Genomic DNA, 19,617 nt, shown 5'->3' on the forward strand with positions numbered 1-19,617 from the left:
GACACTTACACAGGAGTATCATTTTTGAGGCAGTCACATAGCTGAAAAGAGAGAACAGTAACTTATTAGTGCAGGTTCATGTTTTGTCTACTGATACTACATTCTCATCTACTGCTCATATACATATATAATACTGGATTAAATAATGATGTAGTAATAACTGCTTACTGTACCTCTTTCCACTGATCTCCACAGTGACCTGCTCAAAGGGTTCCAGGACTCTGCACACCTCCTCCACCACCTCCCATTCCTCTTGGGTCAGAGCATCAACAGGTACATTGACAATGGCCAGGGTAGAGATGACGGCTTCCTTTGACTCAAGAAACCACTTCAACATATACAATTTTGAATTCCACCTTGTAGTGCCGTCTTGTTTAGGCCTCAGCTCAGTTATCCTCATTTGGCGTTGTGTAGACTTTAGTTTTTCAGCACCTACTGTGCTCCTGTGGAAGTATTCCACAGCTGCTTTTACTATGTCCACAGTGGGCTTCATCACCTTCAGAGCATCTCTTACAATCAGGTTGGTTGTGTGGGCAAGACATGGATGAAAGAAGTGGTTATCCTTGATGTCCAGCAGTCAGTGGTAAGGCAAACTGCAGTAGTTTTTCAGACTCCTTCCCGCACTGAAACCTGTGTGCTCTCGTACAGTTGTGGAATAAGTGATTTTGAAAGGGTTTTCATGCTTGGAATTGTGTACATTGGATTTAGTCTATTGCTATAATTTCTAAAACCTCTGTCCTCCACAATCGAAAACGGCGGGAAATCGGTGGCAATCATTTTAGCCACTGCAATATCAATTTGGCCTAAAAAAAAAACATTCCAAAGCCTTCTTCTTCCAAAGCCTGTCTTTCCACAGAAAACCATTACCTTCTGACATAAAACCCAGTCTCATTCACGCCTTATATTCTATGCTTCTGACCGATCATGTCTTTAATATCTCAATGTTCAAAGTTTAGCCCGTTTCCAACAGGCCTATATTATTTTATTTATTTTTTCGTTCTTTGGATTAGTTAATTCTATTAATTTAAATATTTTGATTATTCATATCTTAATTTTTTCATATTTTTATAAATAGATTCGTCTCTTCAGATATGTGAGCCGGCTCCCAACGTTCACCTACAAGAGCCGGCTCTTCGAGCCCTACTCGTTCGCGAACCACCAATCACTATTTCAGAGTGGGTTTCTTTAGTTTTGCTGTGGTGGTGGACATTTTGGTGGTCTTACGTCGTCTTAAGTACCGACGAAATAGTGGTGTTTATACGGTGTTGTTTTACTTCGTTAGTAAGCTAGCTAGCTATGTTAACACATTTAAAGCCGCAAGCAAGCTAGCTTCACAGTTTCTTATTTCCTATTACCATAGAAACATACTCCTCCCATAATCTTTTACATTTTAACATCCATTGAAACGGATAAGATCCTGATTGGTCAGGACAGAGATGAATAACCTCGTTTTGGGACTCCGTTGTCTGCTTTTCTGGACTGTGCTTGTCCATAACATAACATCATGCATTCTCTAAATGGATCAGTTTTGAAAATATAATTTTGGATTAAAAAAAAATAACACATTTTTAGCTAACGATAGCTACTCCAGCACAGTAGGTGGCAGTACACTGGGAATAGTTATCCAGGGAGATCTACATTACTCTTAAGAGGAAGCATGGCTAGCATTGAGTCAAAATACTAGCTCATCGTTTCACTTTCTTACACAAGGTGAGTTGCTCTCTTACTTGCTCCTGAATTGCTGTAGAGAGCTTAGCTAGCTTTACAGACAGCTAACGTTAAGGTTGAATCAAAGATACTGGTTTGTGGATTTCCCCTTTTATTTGAACGCATCTAGCTAGCAACGGTTAAATATTTTACCATTGGAGGATGTAATGTTGTTATGGTATTGCATTGCCCAACAAAAGAAGTGTCATGATGTAACTGGGTGGGTATAATTTGTGGAACGTTCCAACAGGAATCTGTTCGAAAAACTTCGTAAAGCACAAGGTTGCTAACAAACAATGCATACAAAGTAACATGATCAAGTCACGTAGCTAACTAGCTGCCGAATAGGCATCAACTCACCACGTAGCTTATTATTAATGTTTGTCCATATGCTACCAGAGACATTTTTCTGAATAAACGTGGTGAGTGAAAACTTAATGAAATAGCCCACTCCCTACCCGGTGTCTTATTCGGCCGCTATACAACTTTGTATGCGTTGTTTGTTGGCAACCTTGTTATTTACGAAGTTTTTGGAACATATTCCTGTTGGAACTTTCCACAAATTATACCCACCCTCAAGCAATTATATGCATTATTTTTCTTAATTCAAGGATATTGACACCAGTCTGCTACAATGGAAGTGCTGACGCATCACCTTTGGCAGAGAGTATTGCCCCGCCTACCCAGAGCCATGAGCACTCCTTGGAAAAGCAATTTGAGCTGTGCTGCTGGACATGCCCCAAAGCCAACCCCCACTGACTCCATCTCCCGACTTAGCACACACCTTCCCCTAGTCTCCCGTCTCTTCCAGCCCTCCAACCTGCGTGATGTGGGCCAGGAGAAGCGTGCTCAGGGGGATATGACCTGCAAGAGCCAGAGACTGATGCAGCAGGCAGGTCTCATCCACCCCTCCAACCCTGGCTGCTACTACTACCTCCCAGCCACCGTGCGCTCCATGGAGAAGCTGGTGAGGCTGATCGACCAGGAGATGCAGGGGATCGGTGGGCAGAAGCTGGACATGCCCAGCCTGTGTTCGGCAGAGCTGTGGAGACGCAGTGAGCGCTGGGACCTGATGGGGAAAGAGCTGTTCCGCCTGAGGGACCGCCACGGGGCGGAATACTGCCTGGGCCCCACCCATGAGGAGGCTGTGACAGAGCTGCTGGCCTCTCAGGGAACCCTGTCCTACAGACAGCTGCCTCTGCTACTCTACCAGGTATAGGATACAGTATGGCACCCAATTAAGTCTGATGAATTAGTTTATTCAGAGTGTGGCTTCTTTCATCTTTTCATACACTTGGGTTGATATTATAATGGTAATAAACTGACGTGTGTTTCATTTGTATATGCAGATCACCCGCAAGTTCCGTGATGAGCCGAAGCCTCGGTTTGGGCTTCTACGCGGGCGGGAGTTCTACATGAAGGACATGTACACATTTGACATGAGCGAAGAAGCTGCATACCACACATATGAATCTGTGTGTCAGGCTTACACCCGACTTTTCTCTCGGTTAGGCCTGTGCATTGTCCAGGTCCACGCTGATACAGGGAACATCGGAGGTAAACTCTCCCATGAGTTCCAGCTCCCCGCAGACATCGGAGAGGACAGACTACTGGTCTGTGGGGGCTGCTCCTTCTCTGCCAATGTGGAGACCATGGAACCTGGCCGGACAGACTGCCCACAGTGCCAGGAGGGAACGCTGGTGGAGTCTAAGGGCATAGAGGTAGGCCATACGTTCTACCTAGGCACCAAGTACTCCCACATATTCAACGCCACCTTCAACAACACCCAGAACAAGCCTGCTGTCACTGAGATGGGCTGCTTCGGGCTGGGTGTGACCCGGATCCTCGCTGCTGCCATTGAGGTGATGTCCACAGAGGAGGCTATCCGCTGGCCTGGGCTGCTTGCCCCTTACCAGGTCTGTGTTCTGCCCCCTAAAAGGGGCAGTAAGGTGGATGAGGTGACTGGTTTAGCTGAGGAGCTGGCCCTCACTCTGGGGGAGGCTCTGCCTAGGCTAAGAGGTGAGGTGGTTCTGGATGACCGGACACAGATGACCATTGGTAAGAGGCTGAAGGACGCCAGTCGGCTTGGATACCCGTACGTGGTGGTAGTGGGGCAGAAGGCTGCCGAGGAGACGCCCAGGTTTGAGGTGATCTGTCAGCAGACTGGTGAGACAACGTTCTTCAGTAGGGATGGGCTGGTAGACCTACTCAGATGTGTGGAGACAGTCTGAGTTGGACTGATCTTGACATGGAACTGGACTACTGAGGGCATGACACAACCTATTCCCCCTCAGGAGACTGAAAAGATTTGGCATGGGTCCCCAGATCCTCAAGGTTCTACAGCTGCACAATGGAGAGCATCCTGACTGGTTGCATCACCGCCTGGTATGGCAACTGCTCGGCATCTGACCGCAAGGCGCTACAGAGGGTAGTGCGATCGGCCCAGTACATCACTGGGGCCAAGCTTCCTGCCATCCAGGACCTATATAATAGGCGGTGTCAGAGGAAAGCCCATAAAATTGTCAGAATCCAGTCACCCAAGTTATAGACTGTTTTCTCTGTTACCGCACAGCAAGCGGTACTGGAGCGCCAAGTCGAGAACCAAAGGGCTCCTCAATAGCTTCTACCCCCAAGCCACAAGACTGCTGAACAATTCATAAAAATCGCCACCGGACAATTTACATTGACACCCCCCCTCCCCCCTCAAGTAGCCTGTACCCCTGCACACTGACTCAGTACAGGTGCCCTCTGTATATAGCCTCGTTATTCTTATTGTGTTACTTTTTATTTTAGCTTACTTGGTAAATATTTTGTTCTTGAACTGCACTATTGGTTACGGACTTGTAAGTAAGCATTTCACAGTTAAGTCTACACTTGTTGTATTCGGCGCATGTGGCAAATTAAAGTTTGATTTGACTAAACTATTGAACTACGTGGAACTCTATTGCGCCTCTGAAATGGTCATTCTTGTGGTTGGGTGGGATGATGACAAGTAGCAAAGAGGCTAGTGTTCAACAGACCTATACCTACTAACACCAATCTTTGTCTGATATGGACTGAAATGAAATCTATTATCACACTGAGATGGACATGCAGGTGGTTGGGTAGGTTGTAATAGGAGACAATAAATATATGGTTCAGTAGCCATACATGTTTGTCTGTCGTGAAAAATATAGTTAGTGCATTGATCTCTCCACTCGAGTCAGATACACACGTTGCTACGGAACAATCTCAATCAAATTTCTGTTCCCTCTACGGAAGCATTTTGATGTGGCACCGCAACATTCACGTGTAAACAACTTGTATGATTTTGTTCTGCATATTTTCATACGTGTCGCTTCAGTAGTCAATACGAAGAAACTGTAATTCAACAACTAGTTCAATCTAAACACATCCACCTTATTTTGGAGCGAATATGGCTTCACTAGCACAACAGGGCGATGATAGCGACGATGGCATGGATGACTTTATGGAGAAATTCAAAAAAGAGAAATATAGCAATGCCTTTTCTGAAAAGAACTGGGAAGAGGTAAGACGTAACGTTAACTACATATCTACACAAAAGACAGACCGCTATTACTGTCAGTGTCATTTGTAGTTGATAGCTAGTTAGCTATATATATGGCCAACTGATTAACGTTAGCTAGCAAGCGACAGTTGAAGTCGGAAGTTTACATACACCTTAGCCAAATACATTTAATCTCAGTTTTTCCACAATTCCTGACATTTAATCCCAGTAAAAATTCCCTGTCTTAGCTTCTTAGGTCAGTTAGGATCACCACTTTTATTTTAAGAATGTGAAATTTCAGAATAATAATAAGAATGATTTATTTCAGCTTGTATTTCTTTCATCACATTCCCAGTGTGTCAGAAGTTTACATACTCAATTAGTATTTGGTAGCATTGCCTTTAAATTGTTTAACTTGGGTCAAACGTTTTGGGTAGCCTTCCACAATAAGTTAGGTGAATTTTGGCCCATTCCTCCTGACAGAGCTGGTGTAACTGAGTCAGGTTTGTAGGCCTCCTTGCTCGTACACACTTTTTCAGTTCTGCCCACAAGTTTTCTCTAGGATTGAGGTCAGGGCTTTGTGATGGCCACTCAAATACCTTGACTTTGTTGTCCTTAAGCCATTTTGCCACAACTTTGGAAGTATGCTTGGGGTCATTGTCCATTTGGAAGACCCATTTGCGTCCAAGCTTTAACTTCTTGATGCCTTGATGTTGCTTCAATATATCCACATAATTTTCCATCCACATGATGTCATCTAATTTGTGAAGTGCACCAGTCCCTCCTGCAGCAAAGCACCCCCACAACATGATGCTGCAACCCTCGTGCTTCCCGGTTGGGATGGTGTTCTTTGGCTTGCAAGCCTCCCCCTTTTTCCTCCAAACATAACGATGGTCATTATGGCCAAACAGTTCTATTTTTGTTTCATCAGACCAGAGGACACTTCTCCAAAAAGTACAATATTTGTTCCCATGTGCTGTTGCAAATGGTAGTCAGGCTTTTTTTATGGCAGTTTTGGAGCAGTGGCTTGTTGAAATAGGACTCGTTTTACTGTGGATATAGATACTTTTCTACCTGTTTCCCCCCAGCATCTTCATGTAACCGATGTGAAATGGCTAGTTAGTTAGCGGTGGTGCGCGCTAATAGCATTTCAATCAGTGACGTCACTCGCTCTGAGACTTGAAGTAGGGCCGCGGCTTTTGTGGCGCGATGGGTAACGATGCTTCGTGGGGTGTCAGTTGTTGATGTGTGCAAGGGACCCTGGTTCGAGCCCGGGTTGGGGCGAAGAGAGGGACGGAACCTACACTGTTACATTCACAAGGTCCTTTGCTGCTGTTCTGGGATTGATTTACACATTTCGCACCAAAGTACGTTCATCTCTAGGAGACAAAACACATCTCCTTCCTGAGTGGTATGACGGCTGCGTGGTCCCGTGGTGTTTATACTTGCGTACAATTGTTTGTACAGATGAACGTGGTACCTTCAGGCGTTTGGAAATTGCTCCCAAGGATGAACCAGACTTGTGGTCTACTATTTTCTTCTGAGGTTTTGGCTGATTTCTTTTGATTTTCCCATGATGTCAAAGAAATACATCCACAGGTACACCTCCAACGGACTCAAATGATGTCAATTAGCCTATCAGAAGTTTCTAAAGCCATGACATAATTTTCAGGAATTTTCCAAGCTGTTTAAAGGCACAGTCAACTTAGTGTATGTAAACTTCTGACCCACTGGAATTGTGATACAGTGAATAAGTGAAATAATCTGTCTGTAAACAATTGTTGGAAAAATTACTTGTGTCATGCACAAAGTAGATGTCCTTCCTGACTTGCCAAAACTATAGTTTGTTAACAAGAAATATGTGGAGTGGTTGAAAAACGAGTTTTAATGACTCCAACCTAAGTGTAAGTAAACTTTCAACTGTATCTGTGGATGGGAGCTAACCACAAGAAACGTTAGCTAGCTAGAATACTACCAAAGATGTTTTTAAATAGCCAAATCCTTTTTTTATACTTAAGTTAAAACAGTTTTCTCTACAATTTGTGATACTGTCAAGTCTCACGTATTGGCTATATAACTAGCTAGTTGGTTATTAGTTACGAAAAGGCCAGCAATGCCCATATCTGTGTGTAACGTTAACGTTACTCAACTGAGTTGAGTGCACACTGCTATGCCCAGCACTGTCCCTTTGGGTTTCAGGGGCCACAGGCTCCAATCTATTTCTAATTCAATTACATCATTTATTCCCCTGCCCTGCAGGAGTTTGATAAGGTGCCCATGTTCATGAAGACAGCCCCTGAGGAGATCGACCCCATGAAACACCCGGAGCTGGCTGCTATTCAGTCCATTATACATGACGATGACAGACCACTAGAAGGTATGACAGCCATTACTGTACTTTCTACCCAGTGCTGATGTAGGACCAGCAGTCCAGACCTTAGAATCAAGGGGAATGTTGTTATTTTTTTCTCAGAGCAAGCCGAGAGTTTGAAAGATGAGGGGAACGACTACTTCAAGGAGAAGAACTACAAGAAGGCTATAGTGTCCTATACGGCTGGACTGAAGAAGAACTGCAGTGACTATAATGTTAATGCCATCCTGCACACTAACCGGGCGGCGGCACACTTCCACCTGGGTACTGTTCTTAGAATCTTTCCATCGTTAGATCTCATGATATTGGTCTAGTACAGTGGTTCCCAACCCTTTTCAGTTACTGTACCACCAACTGAGTTTTGCTCAGCCCAGAGTACCCCTGAAGTACATGTGCATTTTAACAGCAGGCCTATGGTCTCGTGACTCTTCTCAAGTACCCCCTGTGGATAGGACAAGTACCTCCAGGGGTCCTAGTACCCCTGGATGGGAGCCACTGGTCTTGTAGTCTGTCTGTGAGTTTTCCAAAGCTTGTTCCGGGATGTTTGTTGCAATCCTTCACTCGCATACTCTTGCCTTTCAGGTAACATGCGTTCTGCACTGAATGATGCTGCCGCTGCAAAGAAGTTTAAACCAGGCCACCTCAAAGCATTAATCAGAGGTTTGTCTATAGAATAAACATCACATTTTACTGTTCTACTGGAAGACATCTAGACACCACAAATTTATTATGAGGCAGGTGTGTGTCAGGGTTGGGGTCAATTACATTTAAATTCCAGTCAATTTAGGAAGTACAGTGAAATTCCAATTCTCTTCAATGCTTTTCAATAAGGACAAATTGGAATTTGGTTTAGTGTCTGAATTGACTGGAATTTAAATGTGGATCGACCCCAACCCCGATGTGTATTTAAGTTTAGTTTGCAGTTCTGCATTCATTACTCTTCCTCTTTCATCCTCCATGTCCTGTCTTGACTGTTCCCAGGTGCCACGTGTTGCACGGAGCTGAAAAAATACGCCGACGCCCTGCAGTGGTGTGAAGAGGGACTCAAGCTGCAGCCGACAGACAAGAAGCTACTGGAGCTGAGAGCTACAGCAGACAGACACAAGGCATGACAAGAGGCTATGATCCAGTGGCTTAATGACCTTCATTTGTACTTTTCTTTTGTCACCACAGTCTGAAAGGATTATAGGTGGATAAAGCAGTTTGGTGGATCTTTGTAAATGGAGTCCATATTTTATATAAACCTATGCTGAAATTGTTGTATTTGTGGTTTAAGAGAGCGGCAGAGAGAGATGCAAGGAAGGCAAAGGTCAAAGAGAAGAAGGAGCACAGTGAGAGAGAGGCCCTACTGGCTGCCATCAAGGTGAGTTGGATGGTAGAATGTAAAAATCACAAGACGTGCATCATATCTCATGATTCCTGTATAAGTTGACGAGGAAACAGCTGCTCATCATTTAACTTGCCTTGTATTTGCTTTACAGGAGCGTGGCATCCAGTTACTAATGCCTCATCAGCGTCCTAAGCGCAGGTCTGACAGTGAGGATGATGGAGGCTCCTGTAGAGCCATGGCAGGGCTGGAACTGGATGGTCTGTGTTCTACGGAGGCCACAGGTGTGAAGGTGTTCCTGGACGAACAGGGAATCATGCACTGGCCAGTTCTCTTCCTGTACCCCGAATACCAACAAACAGACTTCATCTCAGCCTTCAGCGAGTCCTCCAGGTATGATCCCCACTTTGCTCGCGCTCTCTAAACAGAATGTGGGGTTGGAAAGATCTACATAAAAGCAGACATTACATGTAGGTTTGTTGGTTCTATAAATCATCCAATACTCTACAATACCAACCCCAACTCAGCCCAAATATGACTACAAGTAGTGTCTAAAGTAGACCAACATTACATTGCTAAGTAACAAATGGCTCAAAATAATACGTAACGTAGCATAATGATGATCATGACATTTGCTTTTCAGCTTCCTAGATCACCTGACTCTCATGTTTGGAGAGGAACTCCCACCCTGGGACATTAACAGGAAGTACTCTCCCCAAAACCTTCAGGTTATTATATTTTACTTTGATTTGTTGGTTTCATTCAACAGTTTTTGGGTTATACAGTCTCTGAAATAGTTTTCCTTAGTTGGTTCCAACTATTTTGCCATTCTGAACCCTCTATTCCTTAGCTGTTCTTTGAAGACCATGAGAAAGAGTCATTACATCAAGTTAACCCCGAGACGCCTCTCATTAAAATCCTTCAGCATAAAAGGTACAGAATGTATTTTTTTCTCACAAAGTTGTTTGAACTCACTTGTATACTGCGACTTGCTGATTGTTTTCTCATGGCTCTTCCCTGCTTATTTGACAGGTGTTTTATAAAGGCAGGAACTCCTAGCTTCGTCATTCTGGCAAAGGGGTCACCGTTCTGCGAGAAGTTCTTATCAGAAAGGAAAACACAACTTTTAACACATTCTCTTAATCAGTCAACCTAGACCTGTCAATCTAATGAACAATGAATACACAAATTGAGTTAAATTGCATAGAAGAGACAATGTTGCAAGCAGCATCCCCATGCTCAGGGATTGAGAATGCTGCGGTGCTCATAAGCTGTGCATACTCATAAGCTGTGCATACTCTATCTAGAGATCAAATTGTATTTTAGAGTGGGTGTAACCTGTCATACAGTGACAATATTACAACAGATTGTAACTAAAACGCCTTAACGAAATGTACATCAAAGTTTCTGGCTGTCATTTTCTTCTCACTGTCACAACAACATGTAGTTGCACGTGCGCTTATCAAACTTCAATCTGACTAAACCAGCTTTTCTCTCTTGGTAGGAAGTTAAGAACATTCTCCAGCTGCCTGTGTGTAACAGTACTGCATAGCCCCAAAGCAGTACTACCCAATAAACTGTCTGTCCTTGTGAAAATACTGTTATTGTTTTTTCCCGTTCACATGGTTACACAGAGGGGGAGGAGTAATAATCGAGTTTAATTGTCATGGGAAGATTTATTTATAGGTCTGTAAAAACCCCTGGGCCAGATTAAATCAATAAACCATTGAGTCGCCCAGCATTATCGTTGAGTCAAAATTAGCTGTGTGATTATCACCATTGTCGGGAAGGTATGGTTCATCACTAAAGTATTGTGTGTCCTCATTGCTTACTGAATGAATCAGATGTAATCAGCAGTTTGTCTCTTATATAAACTCATTGAATGACTGAGGCACATTTAGTTTGTGGGTTGATTCAAGTAAGACATAATAGACAGAAACGGGTTCCAAAAGAATATGAACATGGCATGTTTAGTGCAAAGTCTTTTGACACAAGCCAAAATCTTCATTGGAACAAGGAAATGGTAAAATGGCTTTCTCTTCTTGCAAGACTGGGAACACTTTAGAAAAGGAACCTGTCAGTTCCAATCAGCGCTTGATCTTTGGTTCTCCATCGACATAACTCCCACTTCCCAAGGACATAGGCTAGACTTAGCCAGAGGTCTCTTCCTGGCTGTCCGGTTGGGCTGCACTGTCCACAACAGGCTCCTGACCAGCTCCAGTCTGCCCCTGCTGATCAGAGCCCTGGAGAGCTCTTTCACCTCCGCAGTGTATGCCCTGCACAGGCTCTTCAGCTCGGCCTGCACTTCATCCTCTGCGTACCTCTCCTGGGCCCTCTGTACCCACACCAACAGCCGAGTGATGGTCCAGGGTTGGGGCCGCTCTGGGTGAACTGTCCCAGCAGGGACTTCAGAAGGCACCGTCAAACCGTGGTGTCCCTGCTCCCAGGCCGCTCCAGCTCTAGTGCCCTCTTTAAGCAGTCAGCTGCATTCTGCTCATTGTCCTTCAGCAGGAGACAGCGCCCCTGGTGGAGGTTTGGGAGGCTGTCCCCCAGGTCACACTACAGGGCCTGACAGAGACACCAGGTCTCTGTTCAACGCCACCTCATCCACCATTCGGCTCTTCTGGAGGGCATCCACACCCATGTAGTAATACACCTGGTAAGATACACCCAGATTTGTTATACTTGTGTGGTGATACACCTGTAGTAACACCTGCATTCATGTTTGCCTATCACAAACAGAAACACAATGAGACATTGTTTCACTAGATATTCTGTTTTTCCACACACACACACCTTATTTCTACACACCTGATGTGACAGCTGTCATAGTGCTTGCAGTGCGTTGTCGAACAGCAGAAAGCCGGCAGAACAATCCCCGCCCGCCTGTCCCATCTCCAGGTGTGTGTAGACAGGGGTGAACACGGAGCACCTTCTCCAAGTCAGCCTTGGGCTCAGTCAGGTTATGTCTATCAGGGAGCCCTCCCTGACCCTGTTTAGACCTCTCCAGGTCCCTCACATATGCCATCATGTTGATCTGAGAGTATACACATGTCCTATTATCTACATTTTGTGTGTATTCTATGATTGTCATGCATCTCTCCCTGAGAGTGTCATGTTCTCTTGGTTTAGATTAACTATTTGGTTTAGTGACATTGACATTAGTGAAGTGGCATTGCTTTGGAATAACAATAGTGCCAAGTGTGTTAAACTAAGTTGAACATTGTGCCTAGACGTGTTAGGGCTACTGCAGTAGGCCTACTGTACCTTTATGCGGGTTCAGTAGACCTGCCAGTTGAGCTCAGGGTCAGGCAGCAAGTTGAGAGCCATGTTTCAGATCCCTGTGGACATCTTGTGTTTCCTCAGCAGATAGAAAATCTTGGCCAGCCTGTTCAGGATGAACACATTGTCTGTGGCTAGTTTTATGGCCTGCAGTCAGACAGTCAATTTTACATTCTCTTTTACACTAACTTCTATAATGACCGGTTATGCTCTCTTGTAAAACCTGGCAGGTGCCTAAAAACCTACGAGACGGCACTAGAGGTTATGAAAGATTTTCAACCCCACACAAGGGAAGAGATATGAATAGAATATAACCCCTCTCAGGAGCTGGCGCCAAGTCTATAGCCCTTTATATTTGTTCAGGAAGCAGGCAGATAAATTAGCTCTTATTTCAGCTAAGCATTATACAAATGTGTCGTAAGGCTTTACTGCTGTGGCTTTACTGCTTGTTCTAGTGCTCGGTAACCACTCAAGGCTAGGGCTGTGGGGGAAAGGGGGGCAGGTAGGAAGATACTAAATGATGAATCAATACATTTAGACATCACTCATCTTGTGGGTTCAGATAAAGAGTGAACGAGAGAGCAATAATAATTTATAAATGTTTTCCTTTCCTATACTGAACAAAAAATATAAACGCAACATGCAACAATTTCAAAGATTTTACTAAGTTACAGTTCATATGAGGAAATCAGGCAATTGAATTTAATTCATTGGGCCCTAATCTATGGATTTCACATGGCTGGGAATACAGATATGCATCTGTTGGTCACAAATACCTTTAAAAAAAAATGGGCTGCACAATAGGCCTCAGGATCTCGTCACGGTATTTCTGTGCATTCAAATTTCCGTCGATAAAATGCAATTGTGTTTGTCCGTCGCTTATTCCTGCCCATACCATAACCCCACCACCACCATGGGGCACCCTGTTCACATCAGCAAACCATTCGCCCACATGACGCCATAGTGGTCTGCTTTTGTGAGGCCATTTGGACATACTGCCAAATTCTCTAAAACTATGTTGGAGGGGGCTTATGGTAGAGAAATTAACATTCAATTCGCTGGCAACAGCTCTGGTGGACATTCTTGCAGTCAGCATGCCAATTGCACACTCCCTTAAAACTTGAGACATCTGTGGCATTGTTTTGTGACAACTACACATTTTAGAGTGGCCATTTATTGCCCCCAGCACAAGGTGCACCTGTGTAATGATCATCTTTTTCAGTCAGCTTCTTTATATGCCACACCTGTCAGGTGGATGGATTATCTTGGCAATGGAGAAATGCTCACTAACAGGGAGGTGAACAAATTTGTGCACAACATTTGAGAGAAATAAGCTTTTATGTGCATATGGAAAATGTCTGGGATTTTTTATTTCAGCTCATGAAACATGGGACCAACACTTTACATGTTGCGTTTTATATTTTTGTTCAGTATACAGTATATGCATACCTTTCTGATATGTTTTCTCTGACTTCAGGGTCTCTGTGAGCAGCTTCAGTCCGTTATTGTAGTGAGGCTGTCTGGAGTCCATGTCCTTTTCAATATCTAGTCTACAAGGAAAGATTGATTTGCTTTACATTATTCTCACATTAACTTGGTGATATTATCGACTGAAGCATTCAGGACTCAAGACACAATTTCCCTTATAGATTGTTGCCATTTTGAAATACCATCTCTTTTTTTTCTGTGATATATGAAAATCATGTCATAGGGATGGGCATAGATAGGCCTGCCCTACCAGAAAGCCTGGTGCCTCTGGCCATTTTGAGCCTGTAACTGAACCCACAAATGCTGATACTACAGATAGATACTCAACTAGTCTAAAGAAAGCAGATATATTGCTTCTTTAATCAGAATAACAGTTTTCAGCTGTGCTAACATAATTGCAGAAGGGTTTTCTAATGATCAATTAGCTAACACAACGTGCCATTGGAACGTTGATGGTTGCTGATAATGGGCCTCTGTACGCCTATGTAGATATTCCATTAAAAAAAGATCTGCTGTTTCCAGCTACAATAGTCATTTACAACATTAACAATGTCTACACTGTATTTCTGATCAATTTTATGTTTTAATGTACAAAAAATGTGCTTTTCTTTTGAAAACAAGGACGTTTCTAAGTGACCCCAAAACTTTTGAACGGTAGTGTATGTTTGTAAACTCATCATTAGAAAGTACCATAGTGATTGAGTGTCCATGATATTTGCATTGCTACTAAGTAAACCTCTAATTGGTCCCCAATATTCCACCAGCTAAAACTCCTCTTCATCCCGAGTTGGGTTGTCATCCCAGTGACCGGCAGACTACCCCCGACCACCCCAGATCCCATGGCCCCCGAGAGCACGCGACCCATCCTTTGAAAAGAGCACACAGCTAGTGCCACCCACAGAATAGAAGCATATCAGCTGCCAAAAGCATTTCCATCGCCCTCATTTAACAATTCATATTTGTAATAACGTAGGTAGTTTATGCAAAGGATCGTTACCACTTACCAGTATTGCCGTTCCAAAAATTACATTTTGGCAAGCAATTATTATTTTAGCGAACAATTGTTGTTTCATCCTATATTGTCCTTAACATCTTTAAAGCCTAGCAACAGTTGTGGGATGCATACATACATACATACATACATACATACATACATACATACATACATACATACACACACACACACACACACACATACATACATACATACATACATACATACATACATACACACACACACACACACACATACATACATACACAAACACTGATACACTCAACCCCTTTCCTCCACAAACAACCATACACTCAGATGCTCAACAGTTGTTCCATCCCAGAGCCCCACTCAAGAAAGGCCTAGATTTACAAGTGCATATACAGTTGCAGCTGTATGAGAAGGCATGAGAGTCTTGGCAAAGAGCCCTTTGACTTGGCACGTACGCTGAGATGAAGAACAGTGTGCAGATCCTCCAAATGTCAATAAACTTCTATCAACACTGATAATATTTTTTTGTTGTATTACGATCTGTACAGTATATATTAGGAGTATTTTTTTCTTATGATAACACCAGTTGTTTTCTCAACCATATAAGTGTGAGTCCTCTTCTCACCACCAGAGGGTGAACATGCATTAACATACTGTGTGACAAACTCAGATTGACTGTGTTCTGTGTTGACTAAAAACGGAAACATCTGACTATAGCGATGAATTAATGTTAAAAGTGATAAAATAGTTTTAGAATATATTTTTGGAAGTTCTCTTTTGTCCTCTAATTGCTTCAAGAGCAGGAATTGTGATCTATGCGAACCCTTTGAGACAATAGTACAATTTGTAATAGTACCATTTCTAAGAGGCCAAGGTTGTAAAGTGTGTTAACAGAGCCCTTTCTCTCCTAGTCAGACATTTTATCTTTAGTCGGACTCCCTCCACCTCTACTGCCAAATGGTTATGCTCACCTCAGCTGGAAAATCTGAGTCTATGTTTTTCCCATCTTATTTGTGCCTTCCTTTTTCTGTTCTTTTTCCCTCATAAATTACTTTAACAGGAGGGAACCCACCATTGTGCTGTCTGCAGCTGCTTGGTGATGTCATCAGCCCAGGACAAGGACCAGGGAGAACACCAAGGTGAGTGTTGACAGAGAAAAAATCTCAAGTGCATACTCGTGTCCTCTCTCCTTGCCTCCATCTCAAAACCCATTGGATGAGAAAGTCAGAGGTCCCCTCCAATGGTTTTGACAAGGAGGCGAGGAGAGAGGACACAAGGAGTATGCAATTGGGATTCAGAGAGGATGAGCGTGAAGAGGGAAAGAAGGGATGGGGAAGAAGAGGAACACACGTCCCACTGGGCATAGATGTCAATTCGATGTCTATTCCACATTGTTTCAATGTAATTTCTTTGAAATTACGTGGAAATAACGTTGATTCAACCAGTGTTTGCCCAGAGGGATGTGTGCATGAAGTCAGTTTGTTCCTTAGTCTGTCATGTAACGAGTCAGGATTTCATGGGGATCGTTTGTGTACTGTAGCGATCTGCTATAATTTACCTGTTATTAGTCTGTTGAACAGATGTGCATGAAGTCATTTCTGTTCCTTGCTTAGTCATGTAATCTGACAGAGAGTCAGTTTTCTTGGGTTCCTAAATGTATGTCTCTGTTGTACAGTTGTAAAACCTCAAAGGTACAGCTTTTTGGTGGGCAAAACTGTGACCGTGTGGGGTTGAATTATACACTTTAACATTTTCTAATTTCTCTGTACTTTCCATGGTATTCACCCGTCCTCAAGTGCCAGTGCAATTACTTAATATGAACATTGCACATTATATTTTTTGAGTCATCAGTACAGTTTTAACATTAGATTTTCTACTTCATCAGCCCCAAAGAGGCCTCCTACAAACCGAGACAAATGGGAATGGCAGAGGATAGGAGAGATGTTAACCCAGCGTTTCCCAAACTCGGTCCTCGGGATCCCAAGGGGTGCACGTTTTGGATTTTGCCCTAGCACTACACAGCTGATTCAAATGATCAAAGCTTGATGTTTAGTTGATTATTTCAATCAGCTGTGTAGTGCCAGGGCAAAAACCAAACCGTCCACCCATTGGGGTCCCGAAGACCGAGCTTGGGAAACCCTGTGTTGACCCCTAATAATCCCAAGAGACTTTCCCAGCATTGGAGGATTATGACGTGTGTCCAACATACTGTAAATGTTAAAGGCCGATGTTGGGAAACTAAGCCCCAGTTAGCCCAGTTATCAATCGTATTAATAACTAGGTCTGTCCTGACTCCTGACACACACACACACACACACACACACAGCTCTCCAGAGGCACTGTTTGACTGCAGATTAGAGATCTAAAGGTCTCTCTAGTGCCAACTGGCTCTCTGCCTGTTAGTGGACTGGACCTTTAAGTATGTGACTACCTAAACTTGTCCATTAAGAAAGGCTTGTTATCACTTTCCATTGCAAAACATTTTGCTATGGTGTGCTCTAATGAATACAACCCTGTTGAGAAATAGGCACTAAACTGCCTAAACAGCTCACCCATAAAATGTTGGGCAGTGGGTGTTGTAGCTATATGTAGCTATAGCTAGTGGCATGAAGTCATCTGGCCAGCAGCTGTGTGTGTGTGTTTTTACACAAATACTGTACATTTGTGGGTGTAGCCTATTTGTGTGAGTGCACACATTCTTGAGATAGGTGTGATTTGATGGTCCGATTTAGCAGTATGGCATATCAGATGGTGAAGAGAAAGATCAAGATAAACCAGATGAATGACTGAGTCAGTCTTAAATTACATTGACATACTGTATGTCCCACTAGATTAGACCCAGATCACCCTCTCTCCCACACTGTATCAAATTGCTGTACATTTTCAGCAAAACAATTACAGTTAACTACTGTAATTTGCTTGTTAAAACCTGTTGTGGATAGGGGGCAGTATTTTCACGGCCGGATAAAAAACGTACCGATTTAATCTGGTTACTACTCTTGCCCAGAAACTAGAATATGCATATTAGTAGATTTGGATAGAAAACACTCTAAAGTTTCTAAAACTGTTTGAATGGTGTCTGTGAGTATAACAGAACTCATATGGCAGTCAAAAACCTGAGAAGATTCCATGCAGGAAGTGGCCTGTCTGACAATTTGTTGTCCTTCTGTTGCATCTCTATCGAAATTACAGTATCTGTGCTGTTACGTGACACTTTCTAAGGCTTCCATTGGCTCTCTAAAGCCTTCAGAAAGCGGAATGACGCGTCTCCTGTCTCTGGGCAGATGACAGGAGCAGAGTTTGTAAGTGGTCTGCCTGGGGACAGTGAGACTGGAGATGCGTGTTCACGAGACCTCGCCATTTTTTTCTTTCTCTCTTTGAATGAATACAACGTTGTCCGGTTTGAATATTATCGCTATTTTACGAGAAAAATAGCATAAAAATTGATTTTAAACAGCGTTTGACATGCTTCTAAGTACGGTAATGGAATATTTTGAATTTCTTTGACACGAAATGTGCTCATGCGTCACACTTTGGATAGTGACCTGAACGCATGAACAAAACGGAGGTATATGGATATAACTATGGATTATTTGGAACCAAAACAACATTTGTTGTTGAAGTAGAAGTCCTGGGAGTGCATTCTGACGAAGAACAGCAAAGGTAATCCAATTTTTCTAATAGTAATTCTGAGTTTAGTGAGCCCCGACGTTGGCGGGTTTCTGAATAGCTAGCCGTGATGGCTGAGCTATGTACTCAGAATATTGCAAAATGTGCTTTCGCCGAAAAGCTATTTTAAAATCTGCCATAGCGATTGCATAAAGGAGTTCTGTATCTATAATTCTTAAAATAATTGTTATGTATTTTGTCAACGTTTATGATGAGTAATTTAGTAAATTACTCATCATATGCTAGTTCTGGGTATGCTAGTTCTGAACATCACATGCTAATGTAAAAAGCTGTTTTTGATATAAATATGAACTTGATTGAACAAAACATGCATGTACTGTATAACATAATGTCCTAGGAGTGTCATCTGATGAAGATCATCAAAGGTTAGTGCTGCATTTAGCTGCGGTTTGGGTTTTTGTGACATATGCTTGCTTTTTGGCTGGGTACTCTCCTGACATAATCTAATGTTTTGCTTTCGCTGTAAAGCCTTTTTGAAATCGGACAATGTGGTTGGATTAACGAGAGTCTTATCTTTCAAAAGGTGTAAAGTAGTCATATGTTTGAGAAATTGAAGTTATATCATTTTTAAGGTTTATGTATTTCGCGCCACGCTCTACCATTGGATATTTGGCGAGGCGTTCGTCTGTCCTCAACAGGTTTAACATATTTTGGAGGTGTGCCTTGTAAATGGCTAGCTATATTTGTTTCGCCCGTTAGTGAGAATGCTGTACCAATTTTAACTGATATGTGATAGTAGTGCCTTAACAGGTTAATGTGTATAAGGGACAGATCAGTGTGGCAGCAAGTCTTAAATCTTTCCTGGTTGAGTATTTTGCAAGGTCCAATTGATGTGTTTTGCTTTGTAATCACAGCCAGTTTGGAAGCCTTTGGTTAGGCCTGTAGCAGTAAAATTGATATAAAACACCCAATATTCATAAATATGCTGTAATATACAAATACCTAGCAGCCAACCTGCTTCCACCAATCCCATGTATTAAAGTAAAATATCAATATTACGATTACAGTAGCATTTACTTTCTTACAGTATAGTAGGCAAATTTTGAGGTATTATACTGTATCTTTGCTCTGATATTACAGTAACAGCAAGCTGGTGGTAAGTTACTGTGAATTTTGCAGTAACATACTTTGCACTTGCCAGAAATGGGCAGAGATGCATCAAAAGGTATCTTGTTACAAACACAAAATGCCTTGAAGACCAATGTGTCCTTAACTAAAACAACATTCTCTATGTTGCAGATAAAACAAAAAGTAATTTT

At 42.8% G+C, this 19,617-nt stretch overlaps 2 protein-coding genes across 5 annotated transcripts; both read left to right on the forward strand.

The window, feature by feature from the left end:
• Window positions 1-1,591: 1,591 nt before the first annotated feature.
• LOC115192244 (probable proline--tRNA ligase, mitochondrial) lies at window positions 1,592-4,084 on the forward strand. Of its 4 annotated transcripts, none has more exons than XM_029750537.1 (3): window positions 1,592-1,710; window positions 2,319-2,920; window positions 3,057-4,084. In XM_029750537.1, the coding sequence occupies exons 2-3, from the start codon at window positions 2,342-2,344 to the stop codon at window positions 3,936-3,938; spliced, it is 1,461 nt and encodes a 486-aa protein (XP_029606397.1). In that variant the 5' UTR covers window positions 1,592-1,710; window positions 2,319-2,341; the 3' UTR covers window positions 3,939-4,084. The 4 variants fall into 4 exon arrangements, with proteins under 4 accessions (XP_029606397.1, XP_029606400.1, XP_029606399.1 ...); XM_029750540.1 differs by having other exon boundaries at window positions 1,707-1,801; XM_029750539.1 differs by lacking the exon at window positions 1,592-1,710 and adding an exon at window positions 1,826-1,927.
• An 862-nt stretch (window positions 4,085-4,946) lies between these two features.
• On the forward strand, window positions 4,947-10,652 carry LOC115192247 (tetratricopeptide repeat protein 4). Its single transcript, XM_029750541.1, has 10 exons — window positions 4,947-5,236; window positions 7,475-7,592; window positions 7,689-7,850; window positions 8,169-8,246; window positions 8,568-8,692; window positions 8,863-8,949; window positions 9,068-9,306; window positions 9,557-9,641; window positions 9,764-9,846; window positions 9,946-10,652. Exons 1-10 carry the CDS (start codon window positions 5,123-5,125, stop codon window positions 10,067-10,069), a joined length of 1,215 nt encoding a protein of 404 aa, XP_029606401.1. The 5' UTR covers window positions 4,947-5,122; the 3' UTR covers window positions 10,070-10,652.
• The last annotated feature ends 8,965 nt before the right edge of the window (window positions 10,653-19,617 follow it).

This window comes from Salmo trutta, chromosome 4 (assembly GCF_901001165.1).
Source record: "Salmo trutta chromosome 4, fSalTru1.1, whole genome shotgun sequence".
Classification (NCBI taxonomy): Eukaryota; Metazoa; Chordata; class Actinopteri; order Salmoniformes; family Salmonidae; genus Salmo; species Salmo trutta.